This window comes from Drosophila grimshawi, unplaced genomic scaffold (genome assembly GCF_018153295.1).
Source record: "Drosophila grimshawi isolate 15287-2541.00 unplaced genomic scaffold, ASM1815329v1 contig_44, whole genome shotgun sequence".
NCBI lineage: Eukaryota > Metazoa > Arthropoda > Insecta > Diptera > Drosophilidae > Drosophila > Drosophila grimshawi.
The window spans coordinates 8514229-8530890 of NW_025063240.1; the positions used below are offsets into that span (position 1 = coordinate 8514229).

At 40.6% G+C, this 16662-nt stretch overlaps 2 protein-coding genes across 2 annotated transcripts in view; one reads left to right on the plus strand and one right to left on the minus strand.

The window, feature by feature from the left end:
* Window positions 1-1141: 1141 nt before the first annotated feature.
* LOC122322572 (probable serine/threonine-protein kinase dyrk1) overlaps window positions 1142-16662 on the plus strand; it is a 113252-nt gene continuing 97731 nt past the window's right edge. Inside the window, exon 1 of the mRNA XM_043215344.1 lies at window positions 1142-1185. Coding sequence (XP_043071279.1) covers window positions 1167-1185 — 19 coding nt within the window. The 5' untranslated portion in view covers window positions 1142-1166. The remainder of the gene's footprint in view (window positions 1186-16662) is intronic.
* On the minus strand, window positions 11156-11880 carry LOC6556485 (translation initiation factor IF-2). The gene has a single exon (XM_001984804.2). It carries the CDS (start codon window positions 11769-11771, stop codon window positions 11274-11276), a length of 498 nt encoding a protein of 165 aa, XP_001984840.1. The 5' UTR covers window positions 11772-11880; the 3' UTR covers window positions 11156-11273.

Consider the following 16662-nt stretch of genomic DNA (forward strand, 5'->3'; position numbering starts at 1 on the left):
GATTAAATTATTTTTTTGTGTACTACTGACCCTAAATCAGCAATCTACATAAAGACCCGTTTTAAAAGGGGGATAAATGTATCTGCATACTATCAAATACTGGTTTCGGTTATTATTTTAAGCTTGTAAGAAAACACAATTAAGTGGTATATCAGTCAAAACTAAATTATATCTCTTTCTCAAACACGTCTGCCTATTTTTCTTTATTCACAATGATTGAATTCACTCCTCTTTATCGATACCTTTATCGATAGTTGCAAATACATAAATAGTTGCATGATATGTAACGTCACTAGTGGCCTGCTACAGTAGATTATTCATAATAATGATTTTCATTATTAGTTATTTACTTAAGATCCATTTATATTTAACTTGTTAGACATTAGTTAGTTGGTATGAATCTGACTTCTGGTTTATCTAAACTCACATTCACTGTACTCTGCTTAACTTAACTTCAACGACATAACTCAGAACTAAGCTAGTCTTATGATTATGATTATTGTGTCTCTGCAGTAAACAAAGTTGCCAGAACTAACCTTCACAATCAAGTAATTGGTTAATGCAAGCTGCTTAGTCAGCTTCCAGTTATTTGCAGCGCTCTTGAAGGCGTCTTGATTGTTTACCTGCCGCCTAGTTTGTTGGGCTGCGTGTCTGTTATTTGTTATTTGACTCAATTTAATGAAAATGTTGCAACCTGCAATTTACAAAACTAACACTAGCAAAACTTGAGCTTGTTTACTCGAGGCGTCCTCGTCCTTTGCTTCCTTAAGTTTCAGTTTCGGTGCGAGCCTGATGCGGGCTCAGTTTTAGGTACACATCAACATTCCCCTCTCACTGAAAGTTAAACAACGAATGCAAAAGGTTTTTCCACTGAAGTAGCTTAAAAAAAGAGGCACCCAAGTGGAAGAAGACTGGCAAAAGTATATTCATGATGATTATGAAACTGAGTCTTGACAGTGTTTGCTGCTGAGACCACTCACAACAAATATTATGAGTTGTGTTTTATTTTTTAATAATGCTGATTACTGAATAAATATCAGAAAGAAGACATCAATTGTCGATAATTATAGTAATATTTGTTATTTTCTCTTTTGCAGATCTTATTGTGAATTTTACTGCTTTAAATTCGATTCGATTTGTCTGTATGCGCATATAACTAATTTGAAATGATGAGTTATCAGAAGGGTAAGTTTCAATCGTTCCCCCAAAGTATCCTAAATCATTTACCTTGCTGAGCATGACATCTACCAAATTGCCTATTTTAACTCAATTTACCAGCAACAAAAAAAAAAGTTCAGGTCACCTACAAATCATACAAATCAACTGCCACATAACAAATGCCATCAAAGCAAATCTCGAATGCAAACCGAATCAAAATTAGTTGCCCGTTTTCTGGAGCTTCAGGCAGGGCCCCCAATCAATTTATAAACGTCGACTACATTTGCTCTCCATTTTTATTGGCATGCCCAGTTTATCTTTGCCATTTTCTGTGTATATCCAATGTATACAATACAATTTACAGTAAATCAAGTAGAAATGAAATTTACGCGGGTCATTCTCAAACAATTTGCTAGCGCATTAACCGACGGCTACAAAAGATAAAATGCGTTGGAGCATTAAAAGAGAACTTGGACGGCAAGTTGCAGTTGAGCAGCAGATTGTCCGACTTCCCAAATACATTCAGTAATCCAGTAATGGTCAAATTGACAGCACAAAAGAAACTGCTGCATGCTTTTGGGGGGATGGTTATTCATACGACCCGTTGCCTAATGAGCTTGCATGAATCGGCGATTTTCTCTCCTTTTTTTTTTTTTGGTTTGGGTAGGCTGAATGGACGCCGCCAACTAGTTTCAAATATAAATGCCAACATTTTCGATCCAGTCAGTGGCCTGGGTAGAGAATTTTGTTGCAGCTAACGCAGCGTCGTTCAATTAACTTGTGCGACAATCCAATCAAAAGTGTATTAAAGGCCCGTTTACAGCCGGCGCAACGAGGCCATTTTGAGCGCTTGTCGATAACAGCAATTACATAAATGTTTTTATGGGCGCCACTGACGTTGGGGGCGTGGTCACTGCGGCCGCTCTCGCCTATCGCAAAGTGCCCAACCCCAACAGCAATCGGCTGACCAAATGCGCTTTAATGGCCTCACCAGCTGCAGCTGCAGTTTCTGCATTGAAGTTGTATTTTTACTGTCTACATACAAAATATCCATGGGAAGGCTTTCCAATTAAATCATAAATTCAAATTAGCACGCGTACAGCGTGTTGACCGGAGTTTGCCCAAATAGCGAGTCAGAGAGAACGAGAATTTTGTGGGCTAATAAAGGCTGCAATTTGACGCAAGAGTGTTTTCAATGGATTATGGCTTACTTTATGTTAAATATTCCTCGATTATTGCATCGATAAATATGGATAATGGAATATTGCCTGGTACACATTAGTTACTTCCTAAAAGAAAACTTCTTTAATCCTATTAAAATGAAGCTGCATATTTGCTCACCCCCAGCTAGATAATGCCAAAAAGTTGTGGAATGTTCTCTGGGCAGCCGCATTCCAATCGAAATAATGCTAAATAAATTAAGGCGCATAGAAAAACAATCATTACAGTTCGAGCACATGGCAATTTCGATTAAAGATCCGCACTCCTTGAGCGCACAAAACAAAAGTAAAACTAACTTTTACTTACTCATTCATAAAGCAAATGAGCAAGTGAGTCGACTTTGTTGGGAGTGGACCGATAAATGGCAGTTCTAGGCTGAATACGCACGTATGAGATTTCTTATTTACGATAAAGAGACACACAAAAAATAGCAAAAGAGCAAAAACAAGAAAAGAAATTGCAGACAAATGCCCCGCACTCCCCATACTCCCCACTCCAACAACCCCATCCCAACCCAACCCAACCCACTATCTACAACCCCAGCCACACTTGGAAGCTAGTCAAGCAGAAAAAGGGCAGACAACGGGGACACAAAACAAGAGCCAGTAAAAAGGCCAAATATTGAATTGTGCGTAATTTACGATAAAAAGGGGAAAATTGGAAAAGTTTCTGCCACACACTCCTCAGCGCCCCCCACCCGCAACCAAATCACATGTGTAGGAATGTGGAAGGGGAGGGGGGCACAGGAGTATCTTTTGTCGTTCGCTTATTTATGTAGTTCGTGTCGAGAGAGCAACGCACGTGTGCAGCACGGGAAGGGAAGCGGTGGGGAGGGGCGTGGGTGCCAACGAAAATAAAAATTGTGATTGCCCGAATTTAGGCTCATGTGAGTATGAGTGTGTGTGTGTGTGTGTGTGTGTGTGTATCTTCAGAACCAATTGAGGCATTCTTATTAAATATTACATGTAGCTGAACAAATAAGATGGGTGCCTAAGTTGTTGCCTAGGACTCGTACTCGTACACGTTAAACGATAATACGAAAATCGCTTAAGCGGGCATAAATACTCACGACAAGCGTAGGGAATTGTAATATTGATGCCTTTGGGCTGCTACACTGCAAAAATGTATTCATTCTGTTGAAAATATGTAAAAGATCAATACAACATTCCGATTACTAATGTTAATAACAGAAAATATCGATACTGCGCTCGATACCTTAACTTAAGAATACATTGAATAAAAGTTCTTCTTAGTCTAACCACCAAACCTGGTGCATCACTTTTTGCCACTTTAAAAACTCAACACATTCGCTTGCAGGAAATATATACTCAATATGCTTTCGATCTCAGAAAATATATTAAGTTCAGTAGTTTTAATGATAAATACAAATATGTACTTATTCTTTGAAGAATTGTGCTTTATTTTTATTTTTCCCTTTTGTAGTTTAATAACGTTAACAGTCAAATGCAAACATAAAGAAACATTTTCATTTGTCGATCTTTAGATAACCTCATTCTAAGCCAATTTAAAAATATGAAGTCTGCCCTTAAATCGAAATGGAGGGAAACCCCTTTAAGACCTTTAACAGAAGCGTTCGGCTTATAGAAAGAATGTATTAAAATGGTTGTTGCTGCTGCATACGAAATCAGTGCATGACAACGACCTCAACACGTCGTCTGTGGGTAGCCCTGTGCCTCGTCTGGTCACACTCAACATACGGCATAGGCCTGTGCTTTGGTTGCATACACACACACACACACACACATATACGGAAGTGTGTGTGTGTGTGACCAATTGTATGCAACGGCTTTTGTGTCAAATTTTTATGCTATGCATGGCACGCAAACGTGTGCGAAAAACGTAGATCTGAAACTACAGACATGCTGCAGCACCAACAAGGACCACAACATCCTCAGTGGCTTGGGTAGTAAATTGAAAGACCGAAGACAAAATGTCGGTAGACAAGGGAGGCCACGCATGGAAGTTATGTGGAGTTGGTAGACGAGCAAACTGATTCAATTAAATCAGTCCAATTGAAGCAACTGACGAAATGTGTGTTTGCGTGTGCATGGAATATTTAAGCTGTATGTGGTCCCTCGGAAGGACACTTACTGCTGTTTAAATTTAAGCTTAAAGTGCGATCTTTTATTTTGCTGCCCCTCTCCGGCCACACACACTACCCCAATGGACTTCATTATGAGCATTACTGCTCTGGCCAAATGTTGCCCTCGAATAATTCTGTCGCCTGTCGCCATTTTATACAAATAACTGCACATTTTGTTTGCGCAACACTTGCGCAACATTTTTTAATGTCTCGACACTTTTTGCCACATGTTGAAATCAGCGAACCGACCGACCAACAACTACATGTCCAATCGGCTGTGACTTCTGTCGCGTATCGTATTAATATCTCAATTTATAGCAATTTATAAAAATATGAAAAACGCCGATGGGCTTCAAAATCACTGGACGGGGGGCGACAGAGACGAGCGACAGACCGACTGAAATAATATTTAAATGTACCTTTTTTGTACGATTTTGTTCCTGTTTGTTTCGCCAGTTGAACCTAACGAAGCCAATGGAACTGCCATTGGGAATCCAGACAATATCATTTAAATGCGGCTTTGACCAGTGCTTGTTGTTCGTTTTAAATGCTTTCGATAAAACAGGAATCGAAATCAGGAACCAGCACTTTAATTCAGAAACATTTCATATGTAAAACCTTTAAGATTTCTTTATAGTATTTATTTCTTATATGATTATGAAATATCTGGAAAATTGATTTGGTATTAAGATCTGAATTTTCAGAGTTTTGCAGCTTAACTCACTTAATTCCAAGTTAGCTTTAAAAACTATTATTAAAATTGTGCTTTATTTTTATCATTTGGCACCACTGTGCATCTGCCGTCTGACGGCAGAAGGCAAAACTTTTCAGCATCGAGCATTTTCTGTGTGAAAATCACTCAAAATTGTGTTTAACTAAGCGTAAAAATTATAAGCAAATTAATTTGCAAAATCACAAAAACAGCACCAACGAGAACGAGAACAACAAGAACAACAACAATAGTTAGTTGGGCGGTTACAGCACAAAACTTTTATGAAACAATCAGCAGAGCAGCCGACACTCCGGTTAGGTCCGTTAGGAGCCTTCCTTCATCCTTCCTTTCGACCAGGCCTGCAAAGCCAACCAAACGAAACGGAACGCCAACGAGTGCGAAGATAGCTGGAGCAGGAGGAGCAGGAATGAGCAGCAGCAGCAGCAGATAGGGAGGTGGGGCGAAAATAACCGACAATTTATCTGCATAAAAGCGCAGTGTGCAACTTTGACGTAGCCTTCGTGGGATTGATGGGCGAGCCAAACTTTGCTGGCATTTAGTAAAAATTTAAGGCAGACCCAACGCTTTATAAGGCTCTCCCGAATTAAAGTACATCCATAAAAACAAACTGAATTCTCAATCCGATATCACTTTGAAAAGAAGTTCGAGTGTGTTTAAATTTAAATTTAAATTGTTAAATTGTTAAATATTCGAATTGGAATTTGTTACATACTAACCACAAATCAAAAATTGAGAGCTACATCAAATTGCTAGAATGGATACGAATCGTTAAAGGGAAATACTTTTTATTTATGTTTATCAACATTTATATATTTTAATAATTCATTTCTTATTTGTTTTTGAACAAAAATGAGTTAATTGATGTTCTTGACTCGTGCGTATTAATCAAACTGTGTATTAACATACATTAATAAATTCAAATTATAAATAAATGCATTTTATTAAAGCCTGAAAAACTATCAAGAATAATCGCATTCTGTTTAAAATCTGTCAAGTTCACCAGTAAATATTTATGGAGCATATATATAGTAATTATTTCATTGTGCTATTGAAAACACAGAGCAATCACGGATACTATATATTAATGGATCACCACCCCCCATAGCAAACCGATGGCAAGTCCAATTGAAACTTTGAAACAACAACAGTTTTATTAGGAAAATAAATGGACCCATACTCTGCCGACCCGGACTCCGTCCACAAATCATTGCCATCATTAATTTGCATGCGGAACAAAAGGCGTGGAAAGTCACAGCCTGTTAAAAAGGGTCTGTCAGCTGGAGGCTACACAAAACGAGGCATGAGGAACGAGGACTGAGTGGTTAATGGACTCCCTCAAAAATATTTTTGGCTACGGTTTAATTGTTGTGCCGCGGATAACGCTTGAAAATATTTAAAGAAAAACTTGTCCATATTTCGCGAATGTTGTCTTTCAATTTCCAAAAATAAACACGAAATCACAGTGCAAGCAACTTTCCGAGCCACATGTGGCAAACCACCCGAAAAGTTGTCAATAATTTTGTGGGCTTGCAAATGCCTGAGGACAAACAGTAGAAATGTTCAAATTTATGCCTTGACTTGGCAGCGGCCTCATTAGAAGTGGAATGCGACGCCCATTTGCATTTATAAATTGTTGCCAAAGCAGCTGAAATATTTGACAAGCCAAAAAAGGGGGCGTGTCACTTGATGGGCCGGCTGCCTCGCTGCCACCCCTTCCTACCCACAGTTGGAAGCCATTGTCAGCATTGTCTGAGTTTAATTATGGGCACAAATAAATGTCTGTCATTTGGGGTTATGTGGTGCAGTGGACCGCTTCAGTTCTTGCTGAGTTTTAATGAGCTATTGACATTGCTAGTGTTTTGGGCGGGGATGTGGGGAGGTGTAGGCCGTAAACAAACGTAACGGGGAATGAATCTGAAGGTGTTGCAACAATACGCGATACATTTTAAAGAGCTCTCCGGGGTCTTGTATGTGAGACAGTATCCTTAGCAACTGTTCACTAGCTCACTGTGTTCATAGACCATCGCCATCCCTTTCTATGCAATTCACCTCTGACACCATCCCCCTGCCGGCCCCTTTAACGCCTCAATAATTAAACTCAATTAATGACCGAATGACCAGTCAACTGCACATCAAAGTTGTTGCATTGCAACGACAATCAAAGCGACAGCCGAAAAGACCCAAACTCCGGTTACTCGCCCTCTCTGCCAGTCGCTAACAACTTCATTTGTCTTTGTTAAGTCCTGCGACAAAGCCGTTTCTCCAAATTCACTCTAACCCCACACTCTGTTTGGGGCAAAAGCCAAATGAAACCACACGCTGTGTGGTGCTTATCTTGACAGCAAACATTTACAAAAATACACGCTGGCAAGGAGTGAGTGGAGACACGTCTTTATCGCACCCAACACACAACAATTTCCAATTCGCCCTCAAGGCGCATCTTTCTTTTTAAATACTCCAGAGGTAGATTAATCATTGGCTTGCTCGACTTTTGCCCCTTCAAATGCGGCTACCTGCTCGTGGGTCCCTGTTTGCTGGAGCAACTTCACCCAAATCCAATTATAATTGCGCTTATCAAAAATAAGTTTTCGATACTTGCTCCCTTTTCGGGGAGTTTTTGGCATCTTGGTATCCGTTGGAGTCGTTGTTGTCTCCACATTGACACCGTCGCTGCCAATTTCGCCAATATGGCAATTTAATCCACACAATCAGTTTAAGGCATCGCCATTTATCTTTGGTGAGAGTCTTTTATGTGTATATGTGTCGGGGTGTATTCATCCTGTGGTTTAATGCTCTCATCTCTCTCGCTCTCTCTGCCCAGGATTTCCTTGCCATCGTTGTCAATTACCTCAAGTTTAATTGAAGGTGAAATTGTGCAAAAGAAAAGTTGATGTGGTCATGCCGGAGTGAATGAAAGTCGATATGTTTGAGTATATGGATATGAAACGGGATTAGTTCGGATGCTAAACGAACTGGAAGTGCAAAAATGTCGAAGAATACTATCTCAAGGCAAAGTTGATGTCTGACTCTGTCTAACTTTTGATAGTACTTTATCTCTGGCTCTTAGCTGCTTGCATTTATATGCAAAATAAGTAACTGAGATCATCGCTATCTGTCTTAGTATAATTGGTACTTTCCTCATCTTGGCTGGTTTTGCCGCTGAACCAGTTCAATGACGAGACCCGGTTTAATTACACTTAAAATATACATCCGGACAATGCACCCACCACCCAGATTGTATAATAAATGAAAGGACTTCAGGGCTCGCACTTTTCATTTCATTTTAGGCAAATAATAAATTTGCTCTGAAAATTCATTTCATTAAACATTTTCCATGAGCTGCTGCGACAAGGACACAAAAGGCACAAGGCAGGCCAGCCCCGGAAATCTTTTGTTTATGTGCCCGTGCTCCGGTCTCCCTCCTGCCACCTTACCACTTCCCGTTCTCGGCCAAATTAAGCCAGCTGACAATTTTCTCTCTAAACTGTATAACAACTTAATGAGCCTGCATAACTCTGCGACAACAGTCGGGAGCAAAAAGCTTGTCTCTCATTTTTGGGGGCGCACGACTGATAACAAAAACAAAAAAAAAAAAAAAAAAAAATACTCGTAAACTTGGCCTAAAGGCATCGCAGCTCGACAACAACAGCAGCAGCAGCAGTAGCAGCGACGCGTCGCAACGGTAAAAGTCATTATTCAGTGTACTAGAAACTGGCTGCATGCCCTTGCCACATTTCCTACATTCAGTTCAACACTGCGTGCAAAAAATAATCAACTTTTCCAGGACTGTCACACGTTGTTGCAGCCTGGTGGCAAGTTTCGCGCAAAGTTTCGTGCCCGGCGTGGAGACAACTTCCGGAGGAGGAGCACTTGCCTTGGGGCTCATTTCGGTCGCATATGGCGTATGACTATGTCCTGGCCATGTCCTGACTATGTCCTGGCCATGCTCCCTTACAAATGACGCATTAATGAAGTGATTTCGCCTCTGTCGTGGTGTTTGAATTTTTAGATTTTCTTCTGCACACCCCCCTCTCATCTATCTATCTCTGTATCCATCTCTCTCTCTCTCTCTCTCTCTCTCTCTCTCTTTCTCTCTCTCTTTCTCTCTGTGTTCGTACTACTGCAGTGCTCATTAACTTCCGTTTGAGGGCACCCACTAAACCAGCGCCCAACCCCAACACTGCCTAAACCTGTGAGCTGTTTGTTGCCTTATGCAAATGCTTTTCTTGTTGTTATTGCTCGAACTGTGGCTGCTACTGCTACTGCTGCTGCTGCTTGTTCTTCTTCTTCTCTTGCCGCTTTCGTTGTTTTTGGTTGTATAGAAAAGCACGCAAAGTAAACAAACTTTTGTTGCTCGACGCTTCTTAGAGTCGTGCCAGCTTCCCGGCTTGTTTGTACATATTTTAATTACGCGTCTCTGATTGGAGTAACAGTTGAGTTGGCCCAAATGCCAGGGAAAGCGTGCAACGCGAGCGTTCAGCGTGGAGCGTTGACATTTGTGCCCAGCTGTCGTCGGTCGTCGGAGAGCCCGCAATTTTCGGTTGTTCCAAGCGGTTGCCCAAAATTGACATTTGGATTGTGTTGAACGCTGGCGTCGAAAAGGGTGTTTTTCTTCTTGCTTCTTTTTTTTTTTGAGTGTGTACAATCATTTTCTTTTTTTTTCGTCCTTGTTTGTTTTGTGTGCATAATATTTGAATATTTATATTTTGAAAGTGGTTTCGTATTTACTCAAAGCCACAGCATTACACATTTTTCATTTTCATTTTTATGAAAACTTTGTGTTTCAATTAATACGAATGCATGTGTTGGTCTAGATTCATTAGGCTTGTTCGGCTTATGGGCACAACACTTGAGAACACGTGCTGCTTAGCAATTTGCATTGATTAGGAACAAGTATATTACCACACATTGCTGCAACGATAAACAAACCAATAAATAAATTTGTGTGCCTGGCAGAAATAAAAGCAAAAATACCAATGCATTGATGTGAGCGAAGAGCTGCGAGGAATAACAAATCATATAAGGAATCAAGTAGGCAAAAGTCTGGAGCAACTGTCGCGCTTCCAGACGCGGCAAAATATGCTACAGTTTTGTATTGAATTTCATACTTTTGGCAGCTGCAACAGCAACAGAAGCAGAAGCAGAAAAATAGGATTCAACATTGGCAACATGTTGGGTTGACAGACGAAGAGTGAAATTTCCAAGCAATTGACACCCTTTTTCAAGCTGCCACTTCAAGCTGAAGTCAACCCTCGGCTGTTGCATAGCTTATAAGGGTAATTTCAATAAATTGAGGCAGCCCCCACCTCCCGTGTATATATGTATGTGTGTGTTTGTGTGTGTACATAAGCATTTTTGCATAACGCGAAATCAGATTATATTTTTTTATTTCCTTATTTTTTTATTTATTTTTTTTTGCAAATTTGAGTGATGGTTAGTTTGGTTTAGGGTGGGTTCTTCATTGTGGGAGGCTATCCCTCCCTGCCTCTACGACTCACACTGGTAATCAATAAATCGATGTGAAAAGTCATTAACATAAATTTCAGCAACAGACAATTAACAATCGACCTGCAATCATCATCAACAATTGGCATAATCCACTCAGCATCGAGCGGACTCGTTGCGCAAAATTGCCTCGTTTTAAATTGTAAATAAATTTTGATGGCGTTAAATGTTATTAAGCGCATATATAAGCCTGAAAGGTGCACTGTAAATGGCATCAGTTCTGTTAATTGTGCGCTTAATTAAAATTTCATGCAGGTGTAATAAATGATTTTCGCCCCTGACATCTAATTAGATTTCCGTTTTTATGAGCCTCTCTCACACTCGGCATTTGACCGTTGACTGACATTGCTGTCGCTTGTGTCAAATGCCTAAGGCCATAATTATGTGCGCACAACTGAACAATTGAACGAATGAATAACTGAAAAGTCAGTGGATGGGCTTATTGAAGTATTTAAAAGGTAAACACAATTTAAATATCTGCAGATCAAAATAAATACTACAGTTGTAGATTTAACACTTCTGATTTAAATGATTAAACTTATAATCGCCGTACTAGTCCCATTTATGCAACTCTCCCGGAGTGGGTAGTTCCTTTGGTTTACTTTCTTGCTCAGCGTCCTTACAAGTTTGAGCTGCCTTGCTCGCTTTCGGCTGGACCTGATCCGACTGAGCAGTTTTGGGAGCGGGTTCCGCCTTGGGAGCAGGTCCAGTCTTGGGGGCAGGTCCAGTCTTGGGAGCAGGTCCAGACTTGGGAGCAGGTCCTGCCTTGGTAGCGGCTACTGCCTTGTCAGCAATATTCGCCCTCTTAGCTAGTTCTCGCTTCTTCTCCTCAACCAAATCGATGGGCGGCTTCACCAGTCTTCGTGCATCTCTCAGATAGTATTGATTGGCAAATAGGCGGATTGCAGATCCATCGGGAATGGTAGGTTCACTCTGACTGCGAGGACTAACCGTATCTGCGTAGCGATGGCTTGTTACATGCTTGCGGCCCAGAAGAAAGTCTCGCACCAGTTTTAGAAAAGGTGAAATTTCCCGATGTGCGGGTGACATTTTCGTAGAAGAATATTATTTGATTTAACAAAAATGTCTAAGTAATGTAAAAATGTGTACATAAATAATTTGGTTGGGGACCTAACTCAAAGTCTGTATAGCTAGGAAATGAATGCGTAGTTTTTTCCTTATATATCAATGTGGAACAGTTACTGCGTTATACAATTGTAATACTTACTTCCGAGCTAAGGCAATTCAATAAGCGTCAATCGCATTCGAGGCATTGAGCTGTCAATCAATTGCGCAACAAATCTGCGAACCGCATCAATGAATTTTAATATTGCCACGAGAAAAAACTAAAACAAAAGGCACGCAACGGAAATCCGAGGGGAAATGGAGGCAGAGAGAGTGCGAAATGCCAACTTGACCAGATATGAAATGCTATAATGAAATTTTCGCATCGGCCCAATTGGAATTAATAAAAACACTTCAATTTCCGATGCCAATCAGGGAGTGCAAAATGAAGACAACGACAGCAGCAGCGACAGCGGCGCACAGCGTCTCTGACAGACGCACGCGCCAGGCTTTACTGTACTTGGTATTCCACGTTTTGTCTCTGACGGCCCTCGCATTGCGTAAGCTGTCACTTTGACAGCCCCTTGGCCGGAAGTCTGAGTGAGGCGAACGTGTGAGATGTTTATCATATGGCGCCAGATCCTTGGAACTCTGCTCACATTTCATCAGATAAGCAGCTTGTCGAGATTTACGAAATCGAGCTGATTATGTCTTTCTGATTCGCACACACACAAAAGCAAGTCGCGTGTCAAAGGGTGGCCCAAGCGAATGCTCCCTGTTTACCTTTTGGCTTTTCAATTGCCTCGAGCAGTCCGACGATGGTGAGATACTACGGGGTTGGGGGTTGTTTTGCTCAACGCTTAGCTCTTGTAGTACATCAAGCTGCATTCGGGCATTGGGAAATGCATAAATCAGCTTGACTCCTCTCAATTTGATTCTAATTTACGGCGCACGTTGCTCAGAAATCATTTGCGATAAGCCCGCGGACCTAAATATCAGGTTAACAACATTAACATTTTGTTAGCTCGAACAAACGGAAATTGATTTTCATGAGAAAAAATCTGGTTTGATACAAAATTTCACACACCATTTCGTTTTGATATGGTATATAATTATAAGAAAGAAATACAACTGCATTGCTCGATTGCGCTCTGCTTGAATTTGTGAAGAAGAAAAAGAAAGTATCTTTTGGAGTTCCGAGCTCATCATAGAAACAAATAGAGGGATACTGAGATCAGATACTGAGTTTAAGGCTGTCTTCTTCAGTTTTTCTTTTAACTTCAAAACCTCCCCAAAACGACACAAAAATCAACTTGCATTATTTATCTAAGCTGTTAACAAAGATTTTTGTCATAGCGCATCATATTGCAGAATTTGAGTCAATGTAAAAAGAGATACACAGCTATAAATTAATTAATATCAATTTTAAAAACTGAATCAGGCGGAAAATGCCATTGTGGGTTTTCCAGAGCGTTGACATCTGAACTGATTTCTGTTGTTGCTTTGTAATTTGTGGAAAATGGCACGCATGAACGGGAAAAACCTCCGAAATGACATTCGATGCGCCGCTGTTGTGCCCTGGGGAAGGGTCGGGGTACACGATTCGCGGGTTGGTGGTGTTGGTTGATTTGGTGGCACACATGTGGTTGATGTGTTCTCGCCTTCTGATTGAACTAATTGACACATGCTCAAAAATCGATTCGAAAAATTCGGTAACTCGATCCACGATTGGAGGGGTGAGGATGAAAGAAAGTTGTGGCTTTAAGAAAAGCGCTTTGGACAAAGTTCAAGCAGAGCTTCCCCGCTGTGTGCTCGAGTGTAATGCGATATGTCAACAGTGTCGGGAGGTTGCAACAAATTTAAAGAAGCAAAGGAACTTTGCGAAAAGTAAAAGTAGCGAAGGTCAACATCATCAAAATGTCTGGCTAAACTTGCGGGCAGGACAAACAAACAAGCACACACACATGCCAAATGCCACATGCCCCAGGAGCTGTACTAAGGAGCTGCATCAAGGAGCGCCTGCCGCCTGCCGGCTGCTGGTAGCCGAAGGCCAAAGGAGCTGCTTCGTCTCGTCGTTGTGAAAATGATAATGTTAAAGTTTTACAACTTAAGTCGTCAAAGTCAAACACACTCTAGGGAAATTACAAACACATTCGTGACAAGGATGTGAGTATGCCCCACGTCCTGTTTGATTCCGCAGCCACTGCGCCCTCGTCTTTCTAGTTGCATGAGGAGGTCAAGAGCTGAGGGTGGACGACTGGAACCATTGTCTTATGTGATGAAATACACTCGCTGTAAGTTTACCTGCTCAAATCTTAAGCTCACTATCCGATGTTGTCTTTGTTTTTGTTGTTGTTGCTCTTGTTGCTCTTGTAACTGCTGCTTTTGTACTCCTTTATGCTTTTACAGCGCTTCGGGGTGGTATTAGTGTAAAGCTCGCCCAGGCGCCACTTTCGTTGGCTCAACTTTGAAATACAACAACATTGCTGGCCCGCTTGTTCGGCTCGGCCATTAGCATAAATAAACGCTCTAAGTACGCCCCATAAAGGTGTAAATGCTTCGTATTATTAGCCCGAGCCAGCTGAGCGAGAGCGAGAGTCTGGGCAATGGCCAGGAGTCTGGGTAACCGCCAACGGCCTCAGTCAGGGGACTTTTGCTAGCGCTAAAATTTTATGCTTCTCCAACACATAAAATTTGCTCTCAAGCATTTCATAAAATTTTGTTACGCATCAAAATGAGTTGCAAGCTGGGATGGACTCGACTTTTGTTGTCTCATCAAATGAAATTTTATTAAATGACTACCAACTTTTGCTGCTTAGCTTAGCTGTGAAATTAGCGGACCGTGGATGGGTGTCTTAAAGTCAACTGATAACCATGAAGCTGCTTAGAACGTTTGCTGCACAAATGGGTCAGCTTTAAATAAGCTTATTGAATTCAATTCCACAGCAATTTCTATAGAGTATATTCAAATGTAACTAAATCGAATCTGGTATTTATGCTTTAGTCGATCTATGTAACTGAGTTTTAACTCCAATATTTAATTTTTATTTATTTTTTTAAAGTAATGTAATTGATTGTATATCGCTTAAAAGCTAATTTGAATAAGTTTTAAATATAAATATATAAATAAGTATTAATGACGAAAGTTCCAGCATCATTGCCACTGGTAATGAAACGATTGAAATTATAGGCAAATTTATATTTATTTATATAGCGCAAAATGCCGGCAGACATAGCAATAAACACTGCGGGTACCTATCGGATACCCACCTGCGAGAAAAAAGAGAAGGAATATAATAACCTCATTAAAATGCGCAAACGTTCTGTTTATGCACCGAAATTGCGTTTGAGTTTCACTCCATTCAAGTGGCGCTCTATTCATTTTGGTGTTAAATGCGCAGCCTTTATTCATTTCATGGCCACGTTTATTGTTTTCCAAGTCATTTTCGGCATCTTATCAATTTGACTCAGAGGCACAGGCGCCAGCTGCTTGCCACACCTCCCACTCTGGCAATGGTTCTGGTGCTGGCAATAAAAGAGTAACCATTGTTTCCGTTCGCCTGTCATTGATAATGAAGACACCAGGCAACATTGTCTTTGGGGAAACGCCTCCCAGTTGCCGATGCTGCTGCTCCTGCTGCTGCTTCTCCTGCTGCTGAAGCACTTCAACTGGCTTCCGTGAAACGTGATTCTCTTATCAATGCGACTTACTTCTTTTGCAGGACTAACTCAGGCAGCTGCCTGTTTCTGGGCGCTATCGCAGCGGCAATTAAAATTTGTAGCTATTGGTAAATGGCGTCTACAATGGGGAGTTCGAATTCGATTTCGATTGCGCATCGTTTGCAAATCATTTCGCAATTGCCCCGAATGGGGATGGCTTTAGAGCAACTACTTCCGCCCCCTTTTCTTTTTGCCCCATCTTCTTTGCTGTACGCCGTAGCCCTCAATCTCATTCTTCATCTCCATCTACGTCTTCGTATCCAGCCCATTGCTGCCTCATTTTTCACTGTGACAGCGCAATGGGCGTTAATTGCGTGGGTTTGGTTCAGGTTGAGATAAGCGCGCGTGATTTTTCTACGAATTTTGCACCCAGCGGGCACAAGCTCACAAAAACGCCCATCGTTTCGAGGGGTTGCACAAATTTTGACTTGTGTTGTACGAGTATATTCCGAAATTCATTTTTTTCTTTCTTGCGTCTACATTTTCATCTTGAATCATTCAAATGAGTTTTGCGTTTGGGGCGTGCCGCTGGCCCGGCGATAAGAGCGCACATAGGGCAGGAGGTCAAAGTATATATTTTTTGAATTGGCAAAACGTGCTGCAAATGGCTTAATTACGTCTGAAGAGCCAACTTTGATCTTGACTTTTATAAGATAAAACTCAAGCCGTTCAATGCTCTCCTGCTCACAACTGAAATTTAAGAATAAACAAATGCAAATCTTGAAATGCGCAACAATTATAAATTGTAATTTTGCTTTAATTGTGTGTGTGCAAAATATAGGCAAATAAAAAATAAATAAAACATATTTAATAATAATTATTATAAACGCATGAGTGCTCTAAATTAAATTGTATAAATAAAAAAGAAACAGTTTTTATCAACAATGTTAAAGCCAATTAGGTTGACTTAAATTTATTCAGAGATTATAATAACTAAATCATAGCTAAACTATATAAAAAAATATACAAATTATTTTTTTTATTTTGTATGTTTTTGCAAGTTTTAAGTAAATTTGATTCGGTCCGTAAATAATTGCTGCCTGGATATCCTGCATGCCCCATATGGTTGCACATTTGTGGGCTTGTAAATGTGCCGCCCACCTGCATTTAAATGCACATATTTCACAGTAAACATGACTTGACAACATGTCTGCCT

Bases quoted from the DNA above. Each gene is read 5' to 3' on its own strand.
- LOC6556485 (XM_001984804.2), bottom strand. From the start codon at position 11,771: ATGTCACCCGCACATCGGGAAATTTCACCTTTTCTAAAACTGGTGCGA.